Raw genomic sequence first — 24,762 nt, 5'->3', positions numbered from 1 at the left:
AGAGGGCATGTGAAGCCAGCTGTTTTACCATATGCAATCCTGTAATATCAAATGAAAGGACACCACACAAGTTATATATTATAAAAATACATGTATTTATTACTAGAATAATCCTCTGTACTCTTTATGAGTGCAGAGGCACAAGCGTTTAAACAAAAGCACAGTTAAACATACAAAAGCTGCACAGTTATGGATAGGCCCGGTGGCCACTAAAACCATATACTAAATAAGTGGTATAAGAATCACTTTACGAACAATGGTAAGGCCTAGGGCCTTGGGAATCGCTGGGACTACACTGGACTAACTGTAGTTAGGAAGGGAGTAGCCCGCGGGATTCGGGTGCAGCGCTAAAAGCACACGCATGCACCAATGCAAAGTCAATGGTGCGTTAAAGTTATAAAGTTACTGCTTTGGAAGTCTTCCGACTGGACTAGAACTTAGCCACTTAAAACTAGGACACTAGAGGTGTAAACCACTACAGGAGCACCAGTGTTGTATCGTTATCTCACCCACAGGAAGCGGGTGCATAGGTGCCAAAGTGTGTCGGGTTTCGTCGTGGAGTTCTATGGAGCCTGGAGATGAAGATGCTGCAGGCGGCCAGGAGAGAAGCGTCCGGTTGAATCCTAGGGTGGATCGAAGATGTAGAGTACCTGAAAGCAGAGGGGACAGAGTCTGGGTCACTAACCAGTGACCAGGATGGAACCAGGCGATGTCTGGCGCAATCATGTGGTTATCGAGAAGCTTGTCTCCGCTGCAACGTGGACTCTGGGGAATCGAGGATGACCAGGAGTGGATCACGAACTGTCCCACGAAGGCTCTCACTGTCGGCGGTGTCTGCTTCCGGATCGGAGTCAACAGGCCTTGGCAAATGCAACCCACGCAGGAATTTAAGATTGCTTCTTACTCGGACCAGCAAGGTCAGAGGTGCTGCTCCTTTTCAGGGGAGCGAGTGCCAGTCTGGAGCAACCAGACCAGCAGAGTAGTTTCAAAGAATCGTCGTCGTAGAAACCACTAGCCAACGGGCAAGTGACCGAACAGACGCGTCAAGCAGGAAAATGCAAAAGGGTCCCACGCAGCACTCTGAGTGTGGAGGGGTGATCTTCGGTGCACTAGCTGCTCGGGGCTGGGGCTTCTCAAACCCCAATGCACAGCTTCGAGGGTGCCTCGGGAGCTGCACGGTCAGCAGTTCGCAGTATTTTCAAGATGGCCGGTCCCACGTCTCACGTCGCCTCCACGGGTCTCCGCTTTGCTGTGGCTGTGGATCGGGCTGTTGGATGTCTGGGAATCTGGTTCTGAGGTACTGGGTTTTTAAGAACCGGCACAGAACCGGTAACCCAGCGGTGTCTGGGAATCAACACCCAGAGACCTCGGGTTCTTCCTGAGTCAGACCTACAGAAACTCAGTCTTCTAGGTGAAGTCAAAGATTAGTTTATTGGCTGCAACCAAGGTAACAGGTGTCATTGAAGTACAATACGGGTATGTTCTCAGGAGACTGCACACTTTCACGAAGTCAGGCTTCTCTCTTTATACACGATATTCGGCCTTGGGCAAACATTCTTCGAATTCGTGGTATTTCATTTATAGTTACTGGTTACAAAAGAAAAGCAGAGTCATGATGACATGTACATATTTCACGTCGTGCTGCCCATAACAAATCATCCGGCAAGGCCCAACATTTCATCAGATATCGCTGGACCCCCCCAATAAAAACGGTCACCTCCCCATCATAAAGCAAGTGAAGAAAAGGAGTGGAGAAAAGATGTGAGCGAAATATGGCAGGTGTGCGCGCTGAAATGGTTTTATGGCTGGTTGAGCCTAGATGCTATCTTGCTCGGCCACTGGGAGGGAACTGACCTAACGAGTTCGGCCTGGGGCAATGGTTCTAACTTGTACTGAGGTCAGGGAGAAGTCGATTAAGGAGTATGTGTCCTTGTGGAATCAAATTCAACTGGATTAAGGCCTATGTAAAGGGCAACATATAAATGGGAGTGGGGTTCAGAATGTAAAAGACTATTTCGAGGTGAAATCGTCACTCGAATACGCCGAAAATACATGTACATGATGTACTCGTCATTCTCGGTCTTTTGATACCAAATTCGTCCTATTTCGACTAAGTTTTTATTCTCGAGTCCAGTACTATTATATGAATCCAGATTTTCAGAACCACAAACCCTCCTTTTGCCCTTACATAGGCAATTAATCTATCCTCATGTTAGTCTGAGTCCAGATCTATATTCCTAAAGTCATTGAGATGTTGCTGTAACATCATCCTAGTACTGAGTTCATCTCTTGACACAGGCTTCCTCACACATGATGTAGCACAGAGGCCACATATTGCAGGAGCACACTGTATGCATAGACAGAACAGGAAAAGAATGGCTAAGACCATCCCAATGACCATCAGAATTTTCCATCCCCAGGCAGATATCAGTTCCCAGAGCCATCCCATTAACGACCAATCTCCTTTATCCACATGTATAGATTCGGAAATCTTATGCAGTTTGGAGATGGCCCTGTACACTGTTGGAGCATTATCTGGGATGAAAATGCAACAACTAGACTGGATCAATTTGCATACTCCACCTCGGTCCGCAAGTATTACATCCAAAGCGACCCGGTTCTGAAGGGTCATAAGTCGATCCGACTGGAGCTCAGCAGTCAGGTTACTAAGGGCACCAGCAGTTTCAGTCACGGTGGATTCAACTACCCTTGTCAATTGCCTTATGTTCCTGCTGTTAGCCATGGCTCCCCAGAACGGCAGAAAACCCATTGCAAAGTCACCAAATTCTTGACCTGCAGTGTCTTCTTTACTCAAAACACCTCTAACTACCCTTGTCCGATGGTAATCCGCCGCTGCTGTGTAGGTGGGAGGTAACAGGAATGAAACAAAACATGAGCCCGAGAAGTCAGGGGGCAACCATGTATAGGCTCTATCATGGCAGATGAAATAAGTACCCTTAGCGGCTAAAAACGCAGGGGAAGTCTGAGATCCAAAAACATACGTTTCTGTACAGACACTCTTCCCTAGCTGAGCTCTGGGATTCTTGCCAATACCTTGCAGACACAGGTGACCTTGATGAGGTACGATCCAGATAGGGGACGATCTTTTGGCTTGCTGTTTCTCGCTTAATGTAGTGCCATATCCGGTCACGTTCCAACCTACATATGCAAGTATCTCATCATCCGGGGTATCTTCGTAAGAGGTTACTTCCTTGATCATGTCAACTATACCTTTGACTAGGGCGCTAGTCTTGAGGTTGTCTTTTACAGAACGTAGGGGTTGGATTTCTCGTGCATATATGAACATTGTCCTATATGCCCAGACTGAACCATTGTGACTAAATGGCAGGACCAAATAGGGGATACCTTTATCCGTGGTGTGGGGCATGAGACCACACACCCAACAGTTAGTTGTGTTCATTACAAGTTGGTGTTGGTGTAATAACTGAACGAAGGAGTTATTAATGAACTCTAATCTCCTATTTGATTCGTGGTCAGGCAGAGGGTGGAAAGAATGAGAGGAAACAGTAGGAGGAGGTATGGGTGATGTAGTGGGCGCAAATGTCACATGAAAAGAGAATAAAACATAGCTTATCAAAAAGACCATTACGCTGGATAGCATAAAAATACACATTATTATAAAACTTTTCTTCGTCATCGTGTTAAGTCTCTGCTTAAAGTTCATTTGTTTGGCAGGCCTCTCCACATCAGGAAACTCCATCCTCTCTAAGGTGCTGCCCGCGGTGGTAGGTTGCCTCTGCTAAAGGATGCTTCCGTCAGTCTAGGGCAACTCCCTTGGACCAACCAGAACTACCGACCTAACGTCATCAGCTGCACCCAAAAGTCTTTAATCAACCGCGACCCTAGCAGCGGAACCCGGATGGCGGTTCGAAAAATAAGCAAGTTACCTAGATGGGAGATCTGCACTTTAAAAAATAGGATTTGGGGAAAAGACACATTTTATTAGTCCATAGGGTTTTCTCTCGGATCACAAAAAGGAATCACTTTTAATTAGTCTGGTTTTCTTGGTCGTAAATTGTAGCGTCTCTTCCCGGGTACTGTCTGGTCCAGAAATAGTAGTTCAGGTTCCACAGGGTTCAATTGTTCTGGTGGTGACACAGTTTCTCAAAAAATGTTCTCGCTTTCACAGTCAGGGTTAGTTTCTTTTACACGTTCATCAGTTGTGCGCTCTGAGTCAGTGCCTCCTTTCTGGACCCATTGGTCATGTGGCAGAGGGAAGGGTATCTTCTTACAATGGATCCCGTGGACCCAATTGGCCTTCCCCTCCACCCTAACAGCCGACCTTGTAGACAGGAGGACGAGGTGAGGCCCGGTCCATCTGGGCTGGTCGTTTCTTGTTCTTTGAAAGTTGCGGACGAGAACCCATGAACCGGGGTCAATGGAATGACCCGGAGTCTCAGAGACCGGAGGCAAGGTGTTGTGGACCTGTTGATATAAAACACGCAATTTAGCCGTCAATTCATACAAGTAATCAAGCAAAATAGGGTGTTGCAGCTCGCTGAATTTCGTGGGCCTAGGCACTCCCCATATGTTGGCTGGCCGACCAAAGACTATTTCATAAGGGCTGAGTTTCACTCGCGAATGCACAGTCATTCTGGTGGATAGGAGTGCTAAGGGTAGAGCGTCAGGCCATATAAGACCTGTGCTCGCTTGGATTTTGGCCAATTTAAGTTTAAGCGTGCCATTGTAACATTCCACTAATCCAGCTGATGAACTTCTGCCTAATGCCTAGCCCTTCACACACTCTTCATCACACGACCCACAAATTCACTTCCGTTGTCAGACCAGACCATTCTAGGCATTCCGAACCTGGGGAAGAACTTTCACAAGGGCTTTTGCTGTGGACAAGGCAGTATTGTCTTTTAGGGGATAGGCTTCTACCCATCTTGAGAAGGCACAAACAACCACGAGCACGTATTTTAAGTTGTTGCACCTCTCCATGTGTATGAAATCTAGCTGCAAAACCTCGAACGGATACGTAGGAGGTGCAAAATGACCAGCTGGAGTTGGGGTTCCCCTACCAGGATTGTGCTTCAGACATACCATGCAATTCTTGACAACATTCTCTGCACACTTGGGAATCCCCGAATTCTTCCACACTGGGGCCAACAACTCGCAAATCCCTTTCACGCTGATATGGGCCATTCCATGAGCCATTGTAACCACTGCAAGCACATATGCATCGGGTAACAACCATCTCTGATGCTCTGTCAATTCAATCCAACAACCATTTGCATCCATTCTTCCTGTACTCTCTCTCCACGTGCTCAACTCTTTCTCCGTGGCCTCAGCTTGGATGGACTTCACGCTCTCTATCGTGTCCTCACATATTCCAACATCACCAGTCCATCTTTCTGGGCTCGCAACATACATTCGGCTCATCACATTCTTTGCAGTTTCCTTAGCGGTTTCATCAGCAAATGCATTTCCACGACCAACATCATCAGTCACTTTCTTGTGAGCACTACATTTCACAATCGCCATTTGCAGGGGCAAGGTCAGTGATTCAAGAAGCTCATTCACCAACTGACCATGCTGAATCTTAGCTCCATGCGAAGTCAGGAACCCACGTTCTCTCCACAATCGTCAAACTGTGAGCCACTCCAAATGCATACTGGCTGTCGGTATAGACAGTCACTTTCATTCCTTTAGACAACACACATGCTCTCGTCAGTGCTACTAGTTCTGCGGCTTGAGCTGAACCATGTGGTATTCGTGCAGTTTCAATGACTGTGTGCAAAGTTGTGACAGCATATGCTGCAGTCACGTTACCATTTGGGAGCTTAAAGCATGAACCATCTACCCATAATGTACCATCACATTCGGCAAGAGGAGTGTCGAACAAATCCACTCTCCCTTTTGTCTCTTCCTCTGTTGTGAGAAAACAATCGTGCTGTTCTGAAGCATCTGACTCCTCTGCAATTGGTAACAATGTGGCTAGGTTCAATGTACTGCACCTTTTTATGTGCACATGGCTCGCTAGCAGCGTCAATTCGTAACTGGACAGTCGAGCACTAGTTAATTGCTGTGTCTTGGTCCTATTTAACAATGTGTCTACTGCATGCGGGACCATCACGATTAGTGTATTATTCATTACTAGACCAGCAGACTGTCGAATGGAAACAGCTGCTGCTGCGGCCCTTAAACAACTTGGCAATGCTCGTGCTACCGGATCCAAAGTTGACGAAAAATAGGCGCATGGCCGCTGTCTATCTCCGAATAACTGAGTCAGCACAGACAATGCACAGCCTTCCTTCTCGTGGACATACAATGTGAAAGGCTTACTGTAGTTGGGGGTACCTAACACAGGAGCCGAACATAATGCTGTGCGTAATTCGAGAACTTTTCTGACAATCTTCAGACCAAGGAATGGGATTGGGTGTATTTTTACACGTTAATGCCACCAAGGGTTTGGCCAATAACGAAAAATTTGGAATCCACTGTCTACAGTACGATGTAATGCCCAAGAAAGCACGTACTTCTCTGTGTTCTTGGCACACTCAATTTTGCTATTGCCTGAATTCTTTCTGGCATCAGTTTCCTTCCCTCCTTCGATAAGAGGTGACCTAAGTAGGTCACTTGTCGGCAATATTGGAGCTTGGAAAGTGACACCTTGTGATGCAGATCACACAGATGACGCAATAATGTCAATGTGGCCTTTCTACAAATTTTCTCAGTGTCTGCAGCAACGAGCAAATCGTCCACATACTGTACAAGAGTAGCACCATTTGGTAAAACAATCGTGTCAAGTTGTGTTTTCAGAGCTTGACTGTATATTGAGGGGCTTTCACAGTAGCCTTGAGGAGCGCGTTTAAAGCGGAAGCTTCGACCTCCTAAACTAAAGGAAAAAATATCCCTGCTCTCCTCAGCAATTGGGACGCTGAAGAAAGCATTCTTTAGGGCAATCACTGAAAACCATGAAGCAGAAGCTGGAATCATAGTTAATAATGTGCTAATGTCGGGGACAACTGGGAATTGTGGCACAACTATCTTATTTACTTCTCTAAGATCAATCACGAATCTATATACAGGTGGCTGAGAAGGGTCAGTTAGTTTTAAAACAGGCAGAACAGGACTATTGCAAACATTGCCTCGTGTTTCTTCAATCACATACTTTTCAATCAACTCGTAAACCATCGTTAGCAAAGCTTTTTCACCCTCATTAGATATTCTGTATTGGGGAATTCGTGGCATTTTGACATTCAACTTCAATGTTACAACATATGGTGGAATTTCTAAAAGACCTACATCATTAGGAGCAGTAGCCCAAAGAATATCTGGGAGAAGTGCCAATTCTGCTGGAAGTGCATCTCTCGACAAATACATGGGAGAAACCACTTTCTTACCTAAAGTAAGTTGTACTCCTGAAGGAGAACAATACAAAGTCGCATACAATCTCTTTAACAAATCCAATCCTAGCAGATTCTCACCACAACCTGTCGTCAGAATAAGGGGTGCTTCGAATTCACAAGGACCAACAGAAAGAGATAAAGGGTCAGAAATCGGATTTCTAACTGGGGCGCCAGAAAAACCTACAGAAACGTTCATTTCGCCAGACAAAGGTGCGCCAGGGAGTTTGGAGTGCATAATGGATACTGGTGCTACAAAGAGTTCTAACAGAAAAGGTTCTGACACACCTGATGTAATCACCTCAACGTAAGGTCCACTCTGATCTACTGGAACTGAAACAACTCCCTCTCTTTGTCTATGGCTGTCCTAGCAATCATTATTCTCCCACTGCTCATTTTCTGTGTAATACTCATCAACATAGTATTGAGCGGTCCTGTCAGATACGTTATTCTGCTGATCAAACCTGTTCATAGAGTTTTGTGGCGGAAGGGGGCGCGCGTCCTGAGGGGCGTTTCCATGTCCTCTACCTCTAGGTGCTTGCTGACTGCCACGACCTCTAACGCCAGGAACTCCATTCGTACCTTGTGGCAGGGCAGGACAATTATATTTGTAGTGACCCTCTTGTTTGCAATATAAACACTGGTTGGGGCCTACACGGGGTTGAGCATACTCGAATCTTTGCGAGTTTCTCTGATACTGTTGAGGCTGCTGAAAAGTATTTTGGTAGTGATTCTGACCATTATTATTTTGATTACCACCACCACGTGGCGAATAGGCTTGCTGTAGCAAAACCTTCGTTTTGAGTTCTCTAGTTTTCTTTTCTACTTTATCTTTCTCATCGTTGTCTCTATTCTCGTAGTATTGTGCAGTAGCTAATATCTGCGCTGAAGATGAGACTGCCCAAGAACTTTCTGAATCTTTTAATTTCCTACACAATTCTGGAAGCAGATTGTGCACAAATTTATCGACAAACAATCTCTGACCACCTTCCGTGGTCATATCTTGACCGCTATGGTCAATGAATGTTTCTTCGAATCTGGTGAAGAAATCTGAAACAGTTTCTTCTTTCTTTTGCTTGCATGCAGACAACTTATCCCAATTTACGCGTATTGCAGGCATTATCGTTTTCATGTAATCTACTATTCTACCAGGGAGTTCTGCTATCAGAGGCTCAGGCTTGGCACCACCAACTTGTCGGTCATCTGCAGCAGTAATATTAGCCCACGTGTCACCTAATTCCTGGTCATGATCTACATGACGAATTTTACCCCATAAAGGCTGTGGAACAACATTCCCAAATAACATGTCGATCGGCTAAAGTCATTATACATGACCCAGCAGTTTGTGACAATTCTTTATAGTACCCTGCAGGATTTTTACGCGGATCTGGTAATGTTTGTTTGAGTGCTAAAACTTCAGCTCGCTTCCATGGGACATGTACCCATACACGCTGAAAGTGTGGCAGGACAGGTGGGACAGCAGTCGCGTCACCCTCTCTCCACTGTGGGGGAACTTCTCTCATAGGGTATTGTCGTGCCTTTTTCCTACTAGATGCACTAGATTCCGATGGTGACCCAGAACGGTTTCCCTTACTTCGATATGATAATAACATTTCAACTGCCTTTTCCACATCTGGACCTACAATCATACCCTCTCCAAACTTAAATCGTACACAACACATTTCTTGTGGGATGCATTCTTGATCATGGTCTTCCAAATCCTCGCCAAGAAAGACACACATCTGTTCGAATACATATCTCTGTGTCGCTGCTTCCCATTGATGGAAGACTTCCATGACAGACTGTACATCATATTTTGCAGTGTCCATGACCCATTTCCGAGCTAAACTATTCAGGGAATCTCTCTCTTGATAATCAGGCAGTTGACTTCGCAACTGTCTTCTACTGATGTTAGGGGTCGTAGCAGGCGACCCGAAAAGAGGTAAAAGAAGATTAGTAACAGTGCTGGCCATTTTCTGCCGAACGGAAGGTGAAACTGAAGGACAAACAGATGGAAAAACGGGGTGAGATAAGGCGGGGGTAGAGATGGCAGAAGAGGTATCAGGGAAAATAGATGTGGTACTAGGCAGAATCGTAGAGGGAGCATTAGGAGATGTAAAAAGTACAGTAGGCAAAATCGTAGAAAACACAGGTGAAACAGAAGTGGTCGGTGGGCCTGGAGGAGGCTGCACCGAAGAAGTAGGAGCCAGCTGAAGAACAGCTGGTGGGTGCTGTGGAAGAGCAGGAGGCGCAGCTTGTGCAACTAAAGGTTGCGGGGGTGCTGTGGCATTCTGCGCATAGGGGGGTGGTGAAGTTAATAATTGCGACATTAATGGGTCTTTTTCACGCTCTTTTGCTGCCTCTTGCTGAAGAGACGGCAAAACTGGATAACACTTATCTATTGCCATTTTACGTTGCCTGTGCAACTGCTCATTTATCTGCTCCTCCTCATTATCTTTAAACTGCACGGCAGCTTGCATTACAGAAAGTCCCCCTTCTCTTATTTTTCTTAGCTAATTAAATTTCTTTTTGTTTGGCTTCTTTGCGCCATAAGCGGAAAGAGTCAAACATCGCCGGCCGGGCTTTCTTTTTAAAGAGTTTAACTTCAAGGTTGTCGAAGATTTCAGAATCAAAGCTACCATATTGGGGCCATTTTAAAACCCCATCTCTCCTAGTGTATTTAATCCATACTTCGTTGTAGGTGATGGGGCCTACCCCATGTTTTACATACAGTTCGTAAGTCGGAGTTCCAACTGGAGGAACCGGACATGAGTCCTCCAATCGGGAGTCCCTATTATTACCAAGACAAAACAAATTCCCAAGTCTAAGACTAGGCATCCTCGCTCTCTAGTCTAGTTCCAAAACTTCAAAGGATTATCGATTACGATATTTCTCGTGAATACACGAGTCCTTCGGTTATGGTGCTTGCAAGTACCAATACAAAACCTTTTGTATCCCAAAGATACCACAAAGTAAGTCCAACTAAGGACTGGGAGACGCTCCACTTATACTTAACTGAAAATATCGATGGCGTCACCAGAAGACTCGTCTCAGTGTTTCGCTCTACCGAAAACTTCAAGGGTCCAACTCAGGGCGATAGCCAGGGCAGCAGTCCTTGTAGCCGTCGGGAAGCGGGGAACCTCGCAGCAAAGACCTTCGGACCACGTCGACATGCAGGGGTCGATGAGGTGGTGGGCCCTCCTCCGGAATTTCCACACGAAGCTCCTCACGATCTTCAGGCTGACTGGTACCACTGGAATCGCCCCAAACGCTGGGCGCCAACTGAGGTACTGGGTTTTTAAGAACCGGCACAGAACCGGTAACCCAGCGGTGTCAGGGAATCAACACCCAGAGACCTCGGGTTCTTCCTGAGTCAGACCTACAGAAACTCAGAGTCTTCTAGGTGAAGTCAAAGATTAGTTTATTGGCTGCAACCAAGGTAACAGGTGTCCTAGAAGTACAATACGGGTATGTTCTCAGGAGACTGCACACTTTCACGAAGTCAGGCTTCTCTCTTTATACATGATATTCGGCCTTGGGCAAACATTCTTCGAATTCGTGTATTTCATTTATAGTTACTGGTTACAAAAGAAAAGCAGAGTCATGATGACATGTACATATTTCACGTCGTGCTGCCCATAACAAATCATCCGGCAAGGCCCAACATTTCATCAGATATCGCTGGACCCCCAATAAAAACGGTCACCTCCCCATCATAAAGCAAGTGAAGAAAAGGAGTGGAGAAAAGATGTGAGCGAGATATGGCAGGTGTGCGCGCTGAAATGGTTTTATGGCTGGTTGAGCCTAGATGCTATCTTGCTCGGCCACTGGGAGTAAAGTAAAGTAAAGTCCACATTTGTAAAGCGCACAATCACCCGTAAGGGTCTCTAGGCGCTGGGGGCCGTCGGGAAGATTAAGCGAGCTATTGCCCAGAGTCACATGGTGCTGTGCTAACCTGCCGCCGGATCCGGGGATCGAACCGTGGTCCCCAGATTCCAGCGTCAGTCGCCCTGGCCGCGGCGCCACACCTCTCCCACTAGGAGGGAACTGACCTAACGAGTTCGGCCTGGGGCAATGGTTCTAACTTGTACTGAGGTCAGGGAGAAGTCGATTAAGGAGTATGTGTCCTTGTGGAATCAAATTCAACTGGATTAAGGCCTATGTAAAGGGCAACATATAAATGGGAGTGGGGTTCAGAATGTAAATGACGATTTCGAGGTGAAATCGTCACTCGAATACGGCGAAAATACATGTACATGATGTACTAGTCATTCTCGGTCTTTTGATACCAAATTCGTCCTATTTCGACGAAGTTTTTATTCTCGGGTCCAGTACTATTATATGAATCCAGATTTTCAGAACCACAGTTCTTGTTGATCTCTGTGGCTCAAGCTCCGGCTGGAGCTGCAACAAAGCAAACCGTTGGGCGCTGGATGGTGCCTGTTTGCACAGGGTGGTCACTCCTTGACCACAAGGGAGATTCTTCAGTCTTCCACATCGAGTGGGATGTCGAAGGGTCCAGAGTTTCGTTTCAAAGTTTGTCAGGATTATCTAAAGTCTATGGGCACAGCTCCTACCTTTATTCCAAATCAAGGGGCTGGATATCCTGCTAGGTCTTTCCTATGGGGGGGACCCAGGAAGGGGGTGGTTACACCCCTTTTTCCTTTGTCCAGTTTCGCGCCAAAGCTGGGGCTGGAGTGCACCAGCACCGGTTTGAACTGGGCTATGCATGGGGAGCCTTGTGTGCCCCAGGCAGTGTCTAGTTTCACTCGCCCTGCCTGCCTCAATCCACTATCTCCTGTCTGGGGTGGTGTAACACCTCCCTGTGACAGGATACCATTTGTCCAGGCCTCCCCTGCCGGAGTTTCGGTCAGCAGCAGGAGGCCAGCCTCTTGTCTGTGGCAGCAGCATCCATTTTGTGATGCTGGGGCTCTGGTTAGATTTAACCGCATTTAAGTAAAGTAACATGTCTTCTCCCTCTAGAAGGGTGGAATGCTACCCCCGTCGCCAGAACTGGCGTGGGGGTAGTATTCCAAAGTGTATGACACCTTACACGACATGTTTTGATAAAGCCAAACCAAAGTTAGCAATAACCGCGAGGATTATAATGCACTCAGGAGTATATGGTATGGCAATACCCTGGAACAGCTATTAAGAAATGGTTCCGAAAGCTGCAGACAGGCTCGGCTCATGCTAGAGCACCATCTCACATAAAATCAAGCACTCTGTCTCCAGGATTGTTAAGGCCTGCCATAGGAGTGACTTATAGGTATATATGTGTCCAGATACAGGGTTAGACATAGGTATACTATGAGTGATCAGCCAGTTGTGTCTGTTTGGATGGCCAGCCAGGTGTTGCAAAAGATATGCTGCAGCCCCTGGTAGGTCTGTGATGCACCTATGCCCTGGGTACCTATAGTACTCTGTACAGGGGCTGATAAGGTGGCCCAATACCCAATTGGTGATGTTCCTAAAGTACATGTATGTGAATTTAGAGAGAGAACAGCAGGCTGTGGGTCTGATTATCAGGCCCACAGCCACATTAAGTTGAAAACCAGTGAAGCAAAAAATTGGGGTGACCATAGGAAAGCAGACCCTACACGGATGTTACACAATAACTACATGACACAGATACGGTGTTAAGTTCTATTATGGAGGTAAAAAATACCATACCTAGCATATGCGAATGACCTAGTAAACTTGTCTCTAACTCCGAAAGGACTCCAGTACCTACTGAACCAACTACATACCTACAATACAGCAGATGGACTGATGTCACAATTTTCGTCTTGGACATATTGGCTGTTTGGACAGTCTATAAAACCTAAATAAGTGGATGCTTGGAGAAACTTTAATTGAGGTAGTGGAACAATGCAACTATCGTGGAGTAATCTTTGATAACAAGTTATCATGGTCAAGTCATTCAGTCAGTAACAGTGCACAATCAACGGTTATTACTAAATCAATCTCGAGGTTCAGGAAAATGTTCGGAGGGAATGCAAATAGCCCATCACTCAAAGTATTACAAATGAAATTAGTTCTGTACTTATTATATGCATCTCCAGTAATGACTAAGAAAGTCATTCTCAAATTTGAGAAATGGTTTATGAAATGTGTACGCACCTTACTACATCTACGACGGGCAACCCGCATTGCAACATAAGATTGGAAATTGGTCTTAAATTGTGGGAACTGTTGCATAAGAAGTTGTGTCAACTACATTGATTGTGCCATGGCTGATCCATTTGTATTGAAACATGCAATATTTGAAGAACTAGGGAGTGACGAAGTCAGGGATTTGTAACTGTATAGTATAATGATGGAATTGGGATCCTGTGGTCTGCCTGATATACAGGACATGGGGCGAATGGCTGAATCTGTGAGGAAAAGTCTAATATGCAATACATGAACTACACAGCAGTGGAATTTAGATCTTTTACAATCTAGAAAATATAAACCTATGGATTTGTTACGGGTGCGGGATTAATAGGCAACACGTTAATTTTAGTCTTCTTGGGTTTTATTTTTATATACGAGTCTGAGCTCTTCTTTCTGGTGGATATCGTGCCTCTTGGTGATCGACTCCTTGCCGCCTTTCGTATACCGGATTCTGCTGAATCTGGGCGACGCCCTCTGTCGGGTTTCCGCCGTGGTAATAGCTCTTCGGGTTCCGTCTTGCCGCTCGGTGTAAACAAAGGGAGACAACAGGATATCAGTTGCTTGTTCGCGTGGTCTAGTGCATTAAGGGAAAAGGTGTGGGGACCAAACAACTTGTGATACACTCTTAACTACTGACGACATGAGGGTTCAGTGCTCAGGGGGGGGGGGTTTACCAGGAATAGAGGATACCTCGGGTTACTCGGTAAATGCTCCTTTACGATTAACCCAACCCTTGAGTTTATCCCGTATCTGTGTGAGCCATACACCTCCCGCGGGTGTATGGCTGGGCGGCTCGTGGTAACGGTGGCCTCCTGGCTTCTCCTTAATCACGTCCCTTTCTTTGGCTGATGACCTCTTCTCCTCGTACTCCGGTGAACTCTTATCTACTTCGCTTCCTCCTTCCACTCCGCTCCGCTCTCCTGCTCGCTCCCTCCGGGTGAATAAACACACCCCTGATTCGTCGTTCCTCGCATAAGACGTCTCTGCGTCTTGTGGTGACTCCTCCCAGTCGTAGCTCCAGTCTGAATTAAAGGGCCATTGTCCTGATTGTATTTCCAACTCCGTTTCGGTGTTCTGTGGAGAGTACAATGAATGAGAGGAAGCAGTTGATAACAGTTTATGTGAATATTGTCTATTTTCTTGTGACTGTGAAGGCCCCGGGCCGTTACAATTTAGTAATCGACACATATACCGTACAGAGTCAGGAATATTTAGGCTGGAATCTACCTTATTATATAAAAAGGAAATTTATAAGATTTAGGCAATTTTACATGCCGATTGGGGATTTTGAAGGGGAATTGAACCAGGCACTTAAAGGTATACAAGCATGTCAGTTTTGTGGAACCTCTGAAGAAACACTTGAACATTCAATATGTATCTGCCCTAAGCTGCTGCCCATACTGAGAATATATTTACACCCCTTGTTTAACAATGCTAAAATAAGAACAACGCGATACAAAAGGGGATGATGGACGGAGCGTTTGAGCAAATCAAACACTCACCCCAGTCAACTGATCTGGGTTTAATCCATCACCATTCTTTAGTTCACTCAGCCACCCCAGTTCAGATATGGCTATGTGCAAATCAGTCTGACCCTGTGCCTTATGGGAACAGTCCCTTGTTCACTTGGCCACTGGATTCAAGATAGCCTGGCTGATGAGGATTATGAATCTGAAACCCGTCCCAGGATGCTTGTTTCCGGTCCAGGGAAGACGTGGCTTGGCAGTTCGGGCTGGACTGTTCCCACAAGGCACAGGGTCAGACTGATTTGCATATAGCCATGTCTGAACTGGGGTGGCGGAGTGAACTAAAGAATGGTGATGGATTAAACCCAGATCAGTTGACTGGGGGTGAGTGTTTGATTTGTTCAAACGCTCCGTCCATCATCCCCTTTTGAAAATAAGAACAACGGCAGATACCATTCAATACCATTTCAGGCTCAAAGAGGACAGTGCACTAACAAGGATGGTAATGTTTTTAGACCATGCCTATAAAGCATTAATTGCTTAGACAACTTTTATACCGGGAAATTATGTATTTGTTAAAAACTACAGATTGAGCCGTAAATGTTTAGGACTAAATAGCATGTGTAAGTCTTGTAGGTAAAGGCCTATAAATTGTATTTACATCAGGGAAATGCATGTATAGAGTCCCCAGTGACAAATCGGATGGATACATCTTACCAAATAGCACATAAGCACTTTAACTCGGTAAATGACTTGATTTAAAGAATACAGTGATACAGTGGTTGACGGAGAGACAATGAATGGAAACCATGTGATCTTGTGTAAATACTGGATTATGAAGTGTATGACCTTTTTATAGTAAGTTTTAATTATTGAAATCAATTTGTCTTTTAAATGCTTGCATTTCTTATTGTAATGAAATGATTAATACAATAAAGTATGTTACCACTACTACTAAATGATTAATATAATAAAACAGACCAATGTCTGTTTTAGCTTCCACCTATAAATGGGATCCTGTCATGAGGTTCCCCTTGTATTGGGATCCTGTCATGAGGTTCCCCTTGTATTGGGATCCTGTCATGAGGTTCCCCTTGTATTGGGATCCTGTCATGAGGTTCCCCTTATATTGGGATCCTGTCATGAGGTTCCCCTTATATTGGGATCCTGTCATGAGGTTTCCCTTATATTGGGATCCTGTCATGAGGTTTCCCTTATATTGGGATCCTGTCATGAGGTTCCCCTTATATTGGGATCCTGTCATGAGGTTCCCCTTATATTGGGATCCTGTCATGAGGTTCCCCTTATATTGGGATCCTGTCATGAGGTTCCCCTTATATTGGGATCCTGTCATGAGGTTCCCCTTATAGTGGGATCCTGTCATGAGATTACCCCTATATTGCGATCCTGACATGATCTTTGAAAGTGATTAGATGTGATACCTGCCCGGAATTTTTCAGGGGGTTCTCCCCCTGAGAACTTTCAAACCGTGGGGTCACAAAGCATTTTAAACAATTTTCACAAAGTTACTCAAAAACTATACTCTGAAAGGGCATTTATGAAATATTTAAGCCTTTTCATGGCGTGCCATGCCAGTGAAACCTGATATTCCCCAAGATTTGGCATATTTTGGAAAATAAATGTTTCACAGGTGCACCATATGTCAAAGTGCCCTTCATTGTGCCAAGGCCAGTATATTTTCTTTTGTGCCACTCGTATGCCATGGGTGCCCCTTATGCTAAAAAAAATCCATATACAATGATGGCACCAGAATTTTGTAATTAATGCTGTCCATACACCATGGACGGCCCGTATGTCAAAGACTTCGAATTTTCAGGACCAGCATTTTGTCATGGTTGCCCAGTCCCATATGCCACTGTTGTCCTCCCTTATAACAATTGCCTCCAATGCACTACCAACATTTTGCCACGGGTGCCATCTATGCCAAGAGCTTCCTCAAGTATGGCAGCACAAACCTTTTCATGGTGTCCCCCTATGCCAAGAACTTCCTCTAGTGTACTAGTACTTCACCACAAGTGTCCATTATACCAAGAATTTCTTTAAGCATGCCAGTATTTTGTCAAAGGTTCTTGCCCTGCTAAGTATTGCCTGCCATATCCCAGCACCAGTATTATGCTTTTGGTTCCTTAAGTCAAGAATGACCTTCAGTAGGCTCGCAAGCATTACACTGCATTCTTACTCACACTCTCGCACATGCTCGCATAGACTCACTCGTGCTCATTCTCTGTCACTCATATTCATTCATTCACACTGATTCTTAACCCACTTATACTTGCTCACGGCCGTGCAGTCTCATTCCCAGTTTCCGTCACCCCTGTCACTTACTCATTCTCACTGTCGCATCAACTCTCCCTCACACCCATTCTTACGAATTTAAATTCGCCTCTTCTCACTCATTCACTTTTTGTCGGTCACTCTGACTCACCTGTACTCAATTATTGACACACGATCTTGCACCCTATCTGTCACTTACTTACTTTCACTCACACATACAAACCTACACCTGTTCACGGCATCTCTCACACAAGTAAACTCTTAACTGCAATCGTACATTTAAAATCATTTTATTTTACTTATCTCCGCTGTCAGTAAAGGTCTCGTTCCATCTCCTGGTGCTCCAATTTTTATTACACTAATAGTGAAAGACCATTATTCACTATGAATATATGTTTTAAAAAACTGAAACTAAGGAACCTGGACCCTGAGAACCATAAGAGTGAGACTCTCCTGTGTTCTTGGCACTGAATTTGCCACCTCAGAGGCTAGGCGTCCTGAAGACTGTGATAGAGGTTGCAAGGGGCAAGCTAGGGGTTCGCAGCCGAGACTCCTAAATGACATCCATGCTTATGATATCCAGCAAGCATACCTTGCTATTTCATAAGTCCGTCCCTTGACCGCAATAGTCTTTTCCTGAAGACCATAAAACCCTGGAAGAAGGTCAATAATGGCATTTAAGTTTGTGCCACAAGGAATTAATCGGCAGCAAATGGTACAACCGCCTTTAGCCCAAGAAGAAAAACTCCTCCAAGACCTTTAGTTATAGATAATTTCAGTTTGCCAGGCCAATTACCACTTGCATGTTGTACACACTCCTGTCAATATGGCAGCTTGAGTAAGTGTGACCAATTGGGCATTCGTTTGTGTGTTCTTTTCTACCGAGGTTAGCTCCTAGTAATGCTGGCTTGCAAGTCTCTGCAACAAGGTTGGAGTGGAATCCATGTAAATGCATTTCTGAAGAAAATGCTACTCGCATGAATTTGACTCCTATTACCAATGACTACATGCCATACTTGACTGTGCTGTGGCCCAAGAGCTTCAAGGCCATGCAAATTCTGCAGTGGCGGGGTGAGGCTTGCAGCGATTGAAAGATGTAGTATACGGTTAGCGATTTGTAGGACGTCTCTTCTCAGTTTTTTTTTTTTTTTTTTTTTTTTTACAGTTTGCAGAACCAGGTGGAGTAATGTTATTGATACAATTCAGCCATGCTGATATATCCTTTATAACACATTTCTATTTTTTTTGGTGTTACATGTGGATTTGTCTTAAAATGCTAATAGGAAATGCTGCCTTTGCATAGGCATTTAAAAAAACTATTTGGAGAATTTTTCTCTGCTTTGAAAGTGCCCCACAAGACCGTCCACAGCTGTGCAGTGCTTATGTATGAAGTGAAGATAACGGACACGTTAATTCAGACAAGTAACCTTTAGTTTGTTGCAATTGGGAGGTGCTAGGGAGGCTGCACTGATGTCATACATGACTATTTTTCATGAACTTTTCTAAACCGTGTGTATGCAAATACAGATCCGGGTTCACACGATTAATCACGAGTCTGTTAATCGGAGGAGTGTCACTTACCACAGGGTTCTTTTCTCATCTCTACAGGGTGCATCTGAAAAAGACATTGTTCATTCTGGATTGGCTTACACCATGGAGCGGTCTGCTAGGGTAAGCATTTTACCATTTAACTGGTTACCCTATGGTTTCTCAACTAAATCTGTTGTAAATGGCTAAAAGATGTGGACAATTGTTTAGGTTGGTTCCTGAGATTTTGTGGTGGACAGACTGGTCATGTATCACTGTGCAATAATCTATTCTTCTAAATCCATGCCGTCCAGTCTGCAAGTGGGAGATCTTCCAAAACTGAATTGGCATATGTTCCCCTCTCCCTGAAACTACTGCTACACTGCAGTTCTCGGAGTCAAGTTCTTTTATCCGTTACGTCAGTATGATTAGGGTTTGTTGCAGCTTCACATTGTGAATTAACAAGTTTTAAATGGAAAAGGAGTTAATCTAATGTAGAATAGTGTGGGAAGAGCAACAGGCAACAGTAAGAATGCTGTGTGCAGGAGAAAGGGAAAGGCCAATAAAATGGAGAGTACAATAGTGCGACTCCTTCCCCTGCCCACAGTTTTTCCTTGCCTGTTTTTTTCGGTCTGTAGAGCTCTGTGCTCCACAGCACTGCAAAAGAGTTGTGTAGCATCTGTGGTTTCCCTTTGAAACATGTTCTATATATTGGATTTACTTTTTTGTCTAAAATTGCCCCAGTGCCATGGGAGTTAAATTTTACATGTGGCCTGCGGTGTGTATTTAAATCACCCATATATAAATGCAAAAATAATTGGCTAGCATGAGCACCTTTCTCGTCATGGCTGCACTAAGGTAAAACCTGGCCTGAAAGTGTCTTTGTCATATAGGAATTAATAATTCACACCTAAAATGTCTTGTAAGCTGTCAAGTCAGGGTGTCTAATGTATTTAAAATAAAACGGTGACGAGCTACATATTTGAAATTAATACCCCCGGTGATGGAAGGCCTTAAAGTGGTTTTCCTGTTATGTTTTGCTCGTTTTTTTAAATTAATTTTTTAAGAAGGGCCTTTATGATTTTTAAAGTATTTATCCCACATTTCAGATTTTTTATAACATAAGTGGAAACGTGACAACTAACTTTGTGCTGCATAAATCTTAGAACCACTTTGGTCGTTCATTTCAACTCCAGTTGCTGAATATTCGTTCCTGGCTAGAGATAATGGCCTGGCTTTCCAGAGGACAGTGACTTGGCCTCTAGACCCCGTAAGAAAGGGGTGTTGGTAACAATGGTAGCAAGGACTAGCCGTTTAGGAGGGGGGAGGCTAACAGTTGGGAGAACAAAAGACAGCCTTAAAACCATACCTCCTTTGACTCTGAGATGCCAAGTAGGGCTGTACTCCAGGAGCCCCACTAGGTGTGTCGGCCCTAACCGCACTACGACAACAACCGTTCCCACCAGGACCAACTGTAGGGAGAGCTAACTGAAAAAGGGGAGATTGAGTATGGGCCTACCTTGACCTTTTCCAGAGTTCAGCCACCCTTAGATTAGGGCTTCTTGTAATTTTTACCGAAAAGCTAAGAGACTTTTCTACAAAAGGAGGGTTGATTGGGTGGAGAAAATCCTCTGTTCCTTGCCTGGTGCACGAGATAAAACTGGCACCTCACCGACAACTCACCAGACTCTCCTGAAGAAGGCCCTGCTAAAAGAAAGACCAATCCTGTCATCTTTCTTGTACCTAAGGACTGGAACCTCTTTCCAGGGGTCTGGTGCTGACTTCTGTTTTCCGGCTCCAGGAACAAAAAAAACTGGATTCCTGAATCCAACAAGGCCTATTTAACCTGAGCTGGACCCTGCAGGAGTCCTGGCTGGACTAAGACCTAGTGCATAGATTAGAAGCCTGCCCTGAAGACCCGAGTGCCCTAGGAGTGACAAGTAGGATATTTCTAAGTTTCCCAGCAGTTGGAGGAAAGCGGAACTTTAATATTTTCAGCCTCCAGAGAACTGGGACACAGGGAAGGGGGTCTCATCCACAAGGTGGCTGCATCTGAGGTGGCCGGTGTGTGGTGGCGTAAGGGAGGGATGGGGGTGGGGCAGAAAACCCGCTTTGTCTCTGGATGATATATTGCTGCAGTATCCTCCTGCAAAAGCTATCCAGACTCTTGGTCACTGAAGCTACAGCAGGGTAAGAATCTAAGCCTGAAGGTTCAGCCTTTGGGTGAGGCAGCAAATACATCCCTGTAGCGAAACTACTTTGATGGCTAAGAAATGTCCCATATGACACTTTTGACACCAAAACAAATGGCTTCATCTGGGGCTCGAAGACTGTGTCAGACTTTGAGAGATCCTCGTAGGCCTCAACCTTGGACCTTGCCCTACTTACGTATTTTCGTTCCCAGTTCAGAAACCAATCCCAAGATAAAAAATTTGACAGACTACCTGCTTGGTGTATTCTACTATTACTTGTTCGTGGTCAGCCTTCAGTCGCGCATAGGTCCTTGTTCAACTTGAATTGGTCCCACATTGGCCTGGTTCACCACCAGTTCCTGTTATATTTTTTTTTATGAGATTGTGCTTGTTAGGAGTGGTCACTCTCTCCTAAATTAATAACACAATTTCTGACAAAGTTGCAACAAAAAAAGACTAAAAGTAGAATCCTTTGAAAATGTGCGTATATGGGCGTGACGGGTGACAGTGTTTTTGCGTGTAACATTTTTCAAGATATGAATACAATCTTTTACGATCAGGAGCCTTCCTGATCAAAGAAAAATCCGGGATAGGAACACCAGAGCAGACTTACTGTAAAAGTTAAAGCAAGTGTTTTATGGTTCCTTCTTTGGAATTCTCAAAACCCAAAGTAGTCTGAAAGCGAGAAAGAAAAATGAAACGCTGTATGTTGGTGGTTAATTGAACAGTACATTAAATGTAATGCTACATTGCACATATTTGCAGTTTATTGCACAGTGACCGTGATTTGCTTAGACACTTGATTAAGTACAAAACTGATTAGAATGCGTGGTTCCCAGTGCCAAGGTCAGCAATTTAGCAGCTCCGTCAAGCACAGCAGAATTTTGGAAAGGAACAGAAGAAAAAAGGGGTAGAACACCCAATTATATTTTCCTGGCTATCCTAATGACCTGTTAATGTATCTATAGTGCCTGGGTATGTAGTAGAGAAGATTGCAGTGCAAGTATTTCTTTTGTTTCCCGCGAGAAAGCTTCCAGATCATAATTACCAACGTTTGTGCCGATTTGATTTAGAGTTTAAAGTGCCTTCTCCTTTTGTGCACTGCCTGCTTTAGTAGATTTTGAAAAGGCAATTAGGCTGGATGGCTGCAAGTGTATAACACATTCTTCAGAATCTTTGTACCTGTAATGCTTGTGACATCAATTCGGTGGAACGATAATAAAGTAATTGCATGTTAGTGCGTTTGTTGTTTCCTTTTGAGCTTTCTTGTTCTCAAAAGTCAAGCTTAAGGCAGTACGTTTGAGGATCAAATTAGGGAAATGGATGTTAGATTGGAAGCTAACTGTACAATTTTGTTTTTAACAATTGCCATCTTTTCATTGACCTACATCACGAGGATCACATTCTGTCAATACCACATTTTTTTTGTAATTGTTCTAGATTGGATAGTACTTTTTTGCATTCACATGATTTGCTGAAGAGCTAATGACTATGCAGTAAAAAAATAAAAATAAAAAAAAAGGAAGGGTCTTGGGTTGACTGTTTCAGGCACCTAGTAACTTTATCACCTTTATAGATTGTGTATGTTAGCGGAGGCTGTGACCAAGTTGTTTTTGTGTGGGAAGTTACTCAACTCAGTTTTCCACCTTGTGCTAGTCTGTTTGCAATGTACTGTACTCTATTTGTTGGAAATGTAAAATTTGGTTCAACAAATTGCCTTCGGCAAAAATGGCATATAATAATCGATGGCTAGATAGATTTGTTCTTTTTAATGGTTTTTGCTTAATAATGATGCCTTGTTTAGTGTTGCAATGTATGTACCCCTGCTCACCAATTCTATTTTTGCCTCTATTTTCAGCAAATAATGCGTACTGCCATGAAGTATAACTTGGGTTTGGACCTGAGAACAGCTGCCTACGTCAATGCAATTGAAAAAGTGTTCAAGGTGTACAACGAGGCTGGACTGACATTCACATAGAGTGGCCACGATAATGTCTTCCACTCCTGGAACTTTTCTCTCCTTCCTGGATCTTTCCTTGTCCACCCAAGTGCTTCTCTTCTCCCTATATTCACCAGAAAAGTTACTCTATGTTTACACGTAACTGCGGAGACCCTGCTTCTTTCCTTCACTTGGTTTTTATAGCAGATATTAGTTCTAAAATAGCTTCCGTCCAAAGTATAATATAAATATTTTTTTAAAAAGCAGACTACCATTTTAAAACCTACCCTCCTGCAGTTTAGTGTCCTGTTGGTCTAAAGATAACCCGTCTCTCATCTACACTTGTATAAGCCATTCTGGGGATTAAGTGTCGTAGGCGAACAGGTACCGTTACCCATTCATTATTGTAGTTCACGTCCGTGTGTTTAAGATTACATAGCCAGTGACTGGCTATCCCACTTCGTTGCCGGCTATGCAGGTGGCAGACTGTTGCAGAGCCTAAAGCTGGCGGGTCTGGATGGTTTCACACCTGCGCCCTCCACCCTGGTTCTTGAGAAGAAGGCACAGAGGAATTCAGCACAGCCTAATCATTACTCCAATTTACAGTCTGGTCAAGATCATGACAGTGGGCCAGATAAGCGTATCTGATAGTACTTCACGGTGTGCTTCGTTAATAGATTTGTAAGAGGAGTACGATAGTTTTGGTCTGCGGAATTGAGGATTGAATGGGAAAACTCCTGTGGTAGTCCATGCAATTTGCATTCTGCCTACACTGCTTTTGCCCCACTGCCCCGCTCCCAGCATTCTTTGGTGGTGCCGCACTGCCCTTCTCACCTCAACAGGAATGCAAGTCTCCCAAGGGAGAAAGACGCTGTCCTGCCCCCACCATCACTAGCATCTGTTGCTCTTTTAATGGAAGAGCCAATGTTACTAATGCAGAGTTGTCCTACTATCATTTTAAATGATGTGCTCTTCTTGCACGACAGCACTATTTGCCATGATCCTTTGACGGTTCGAAGTCCCATATAATGCAGGATGTGCCATAGATTAAGTTTGTATGTAAAGGCGTTGACCTTGTGTTTTGCATTACGTATTAAGACGCTGCACTCTTTACGCCAATGTCTAAATATCATTTCTGAAGGCGGAGTAAGAAAGCCAACTGCCTTAGCTGTTCTTCTTTATGCACAGCCCAATTACTTAAGGCACTTTGTTTGTAAAGTATGTATATTAATACATAGCATTTCGGTTTAATTACCTCAGGAACAACTTTTGTTTTCTTTTGTTTGGTTTCCTGTGTGTTTTTATTTTAATGTTGCAGGAGCGACCAAGCTTCATAGACCTTCCGGGAAGAGGTTATAAAGCGGTTTTCTCCGTTTGTATGTTTTAACTGCAAAAACAGCATTTTTGTGATCGTTGCTGCTCTTCTAGGACTGCCTTTTATCATGTATCAAACCTAGACTTTGTGAGAAATCGCCTGTAGGTCCAAGCTGGGCTGTATTTTTGTATTCTGCCAGTGTCGTCCATATTGAATTCTTTTTCATCTACCAAGATCATAGGTTAGACTACACCTGTATTAAAAAAAACTTGTTAAAACATTTGCTAATAGGAATTGCTAAAGGGACAACTAACTTCTATTGACAAATGTTATTCTAATACAAACCACTTTTATAGCCCACAGGTTTTGTTCTTGTAAGTACGTTCTCCCAAAATTTATTCTAGATTTAGTACTTAATGTTTGTTTTGTAAAAACAAATCACATGAAGCTAATATTCTGGTTACTTTTTGTATCTATCCAAGGTCTTGCAAAGTCTAAA

At 44.2% G+C, this 24,762-nt stretch overlaps 1 protein-coding gene across 1 annotated transcript in view; it reads left to right on the top strand.

The window, feature by feature from the left end:
* Window positions 1–24,762, top strand: part of GLUD1 (glutamate dehydrogenase 1) — a 202,317-nt gene extending 177,555 nt beyond the window's left edge. Inside the window, exons 12-13 of the mRNA XM_078643307.1 lie at window positions 18,899–18,961; window positions 22,868–24,762. Of these exons, the coding sequence (XP_078499433.1) occupies window positions 18,899–18,961; window positions 22,868–22,987 (183 nt within the window). The 3' untranslated portion in view covers window positions 22,988–24,762. The remainder of the gene's footprint in view (window positions 1–18,898; window positions 18,962–22,867) is intronic.

Source organism: Lissotriton helveticus, chromosome 5_1 (genome assembly GCF_964261635.1).
Source record: "Lissotriton helveticus chromosome 5_1, aLisHel1.1, whole genome shotgun sequence".
NCBI classification, from domain to species: domain Eukaryota; kingdom Metazoa; phylum Chordata; class Amphibia; order Caudata; family Salamandridae; genus Lissotriton; species Lissotriton helveticus.
This window is presented reverse-complemented; position numbering and strand designations above follow the sequence as displayed.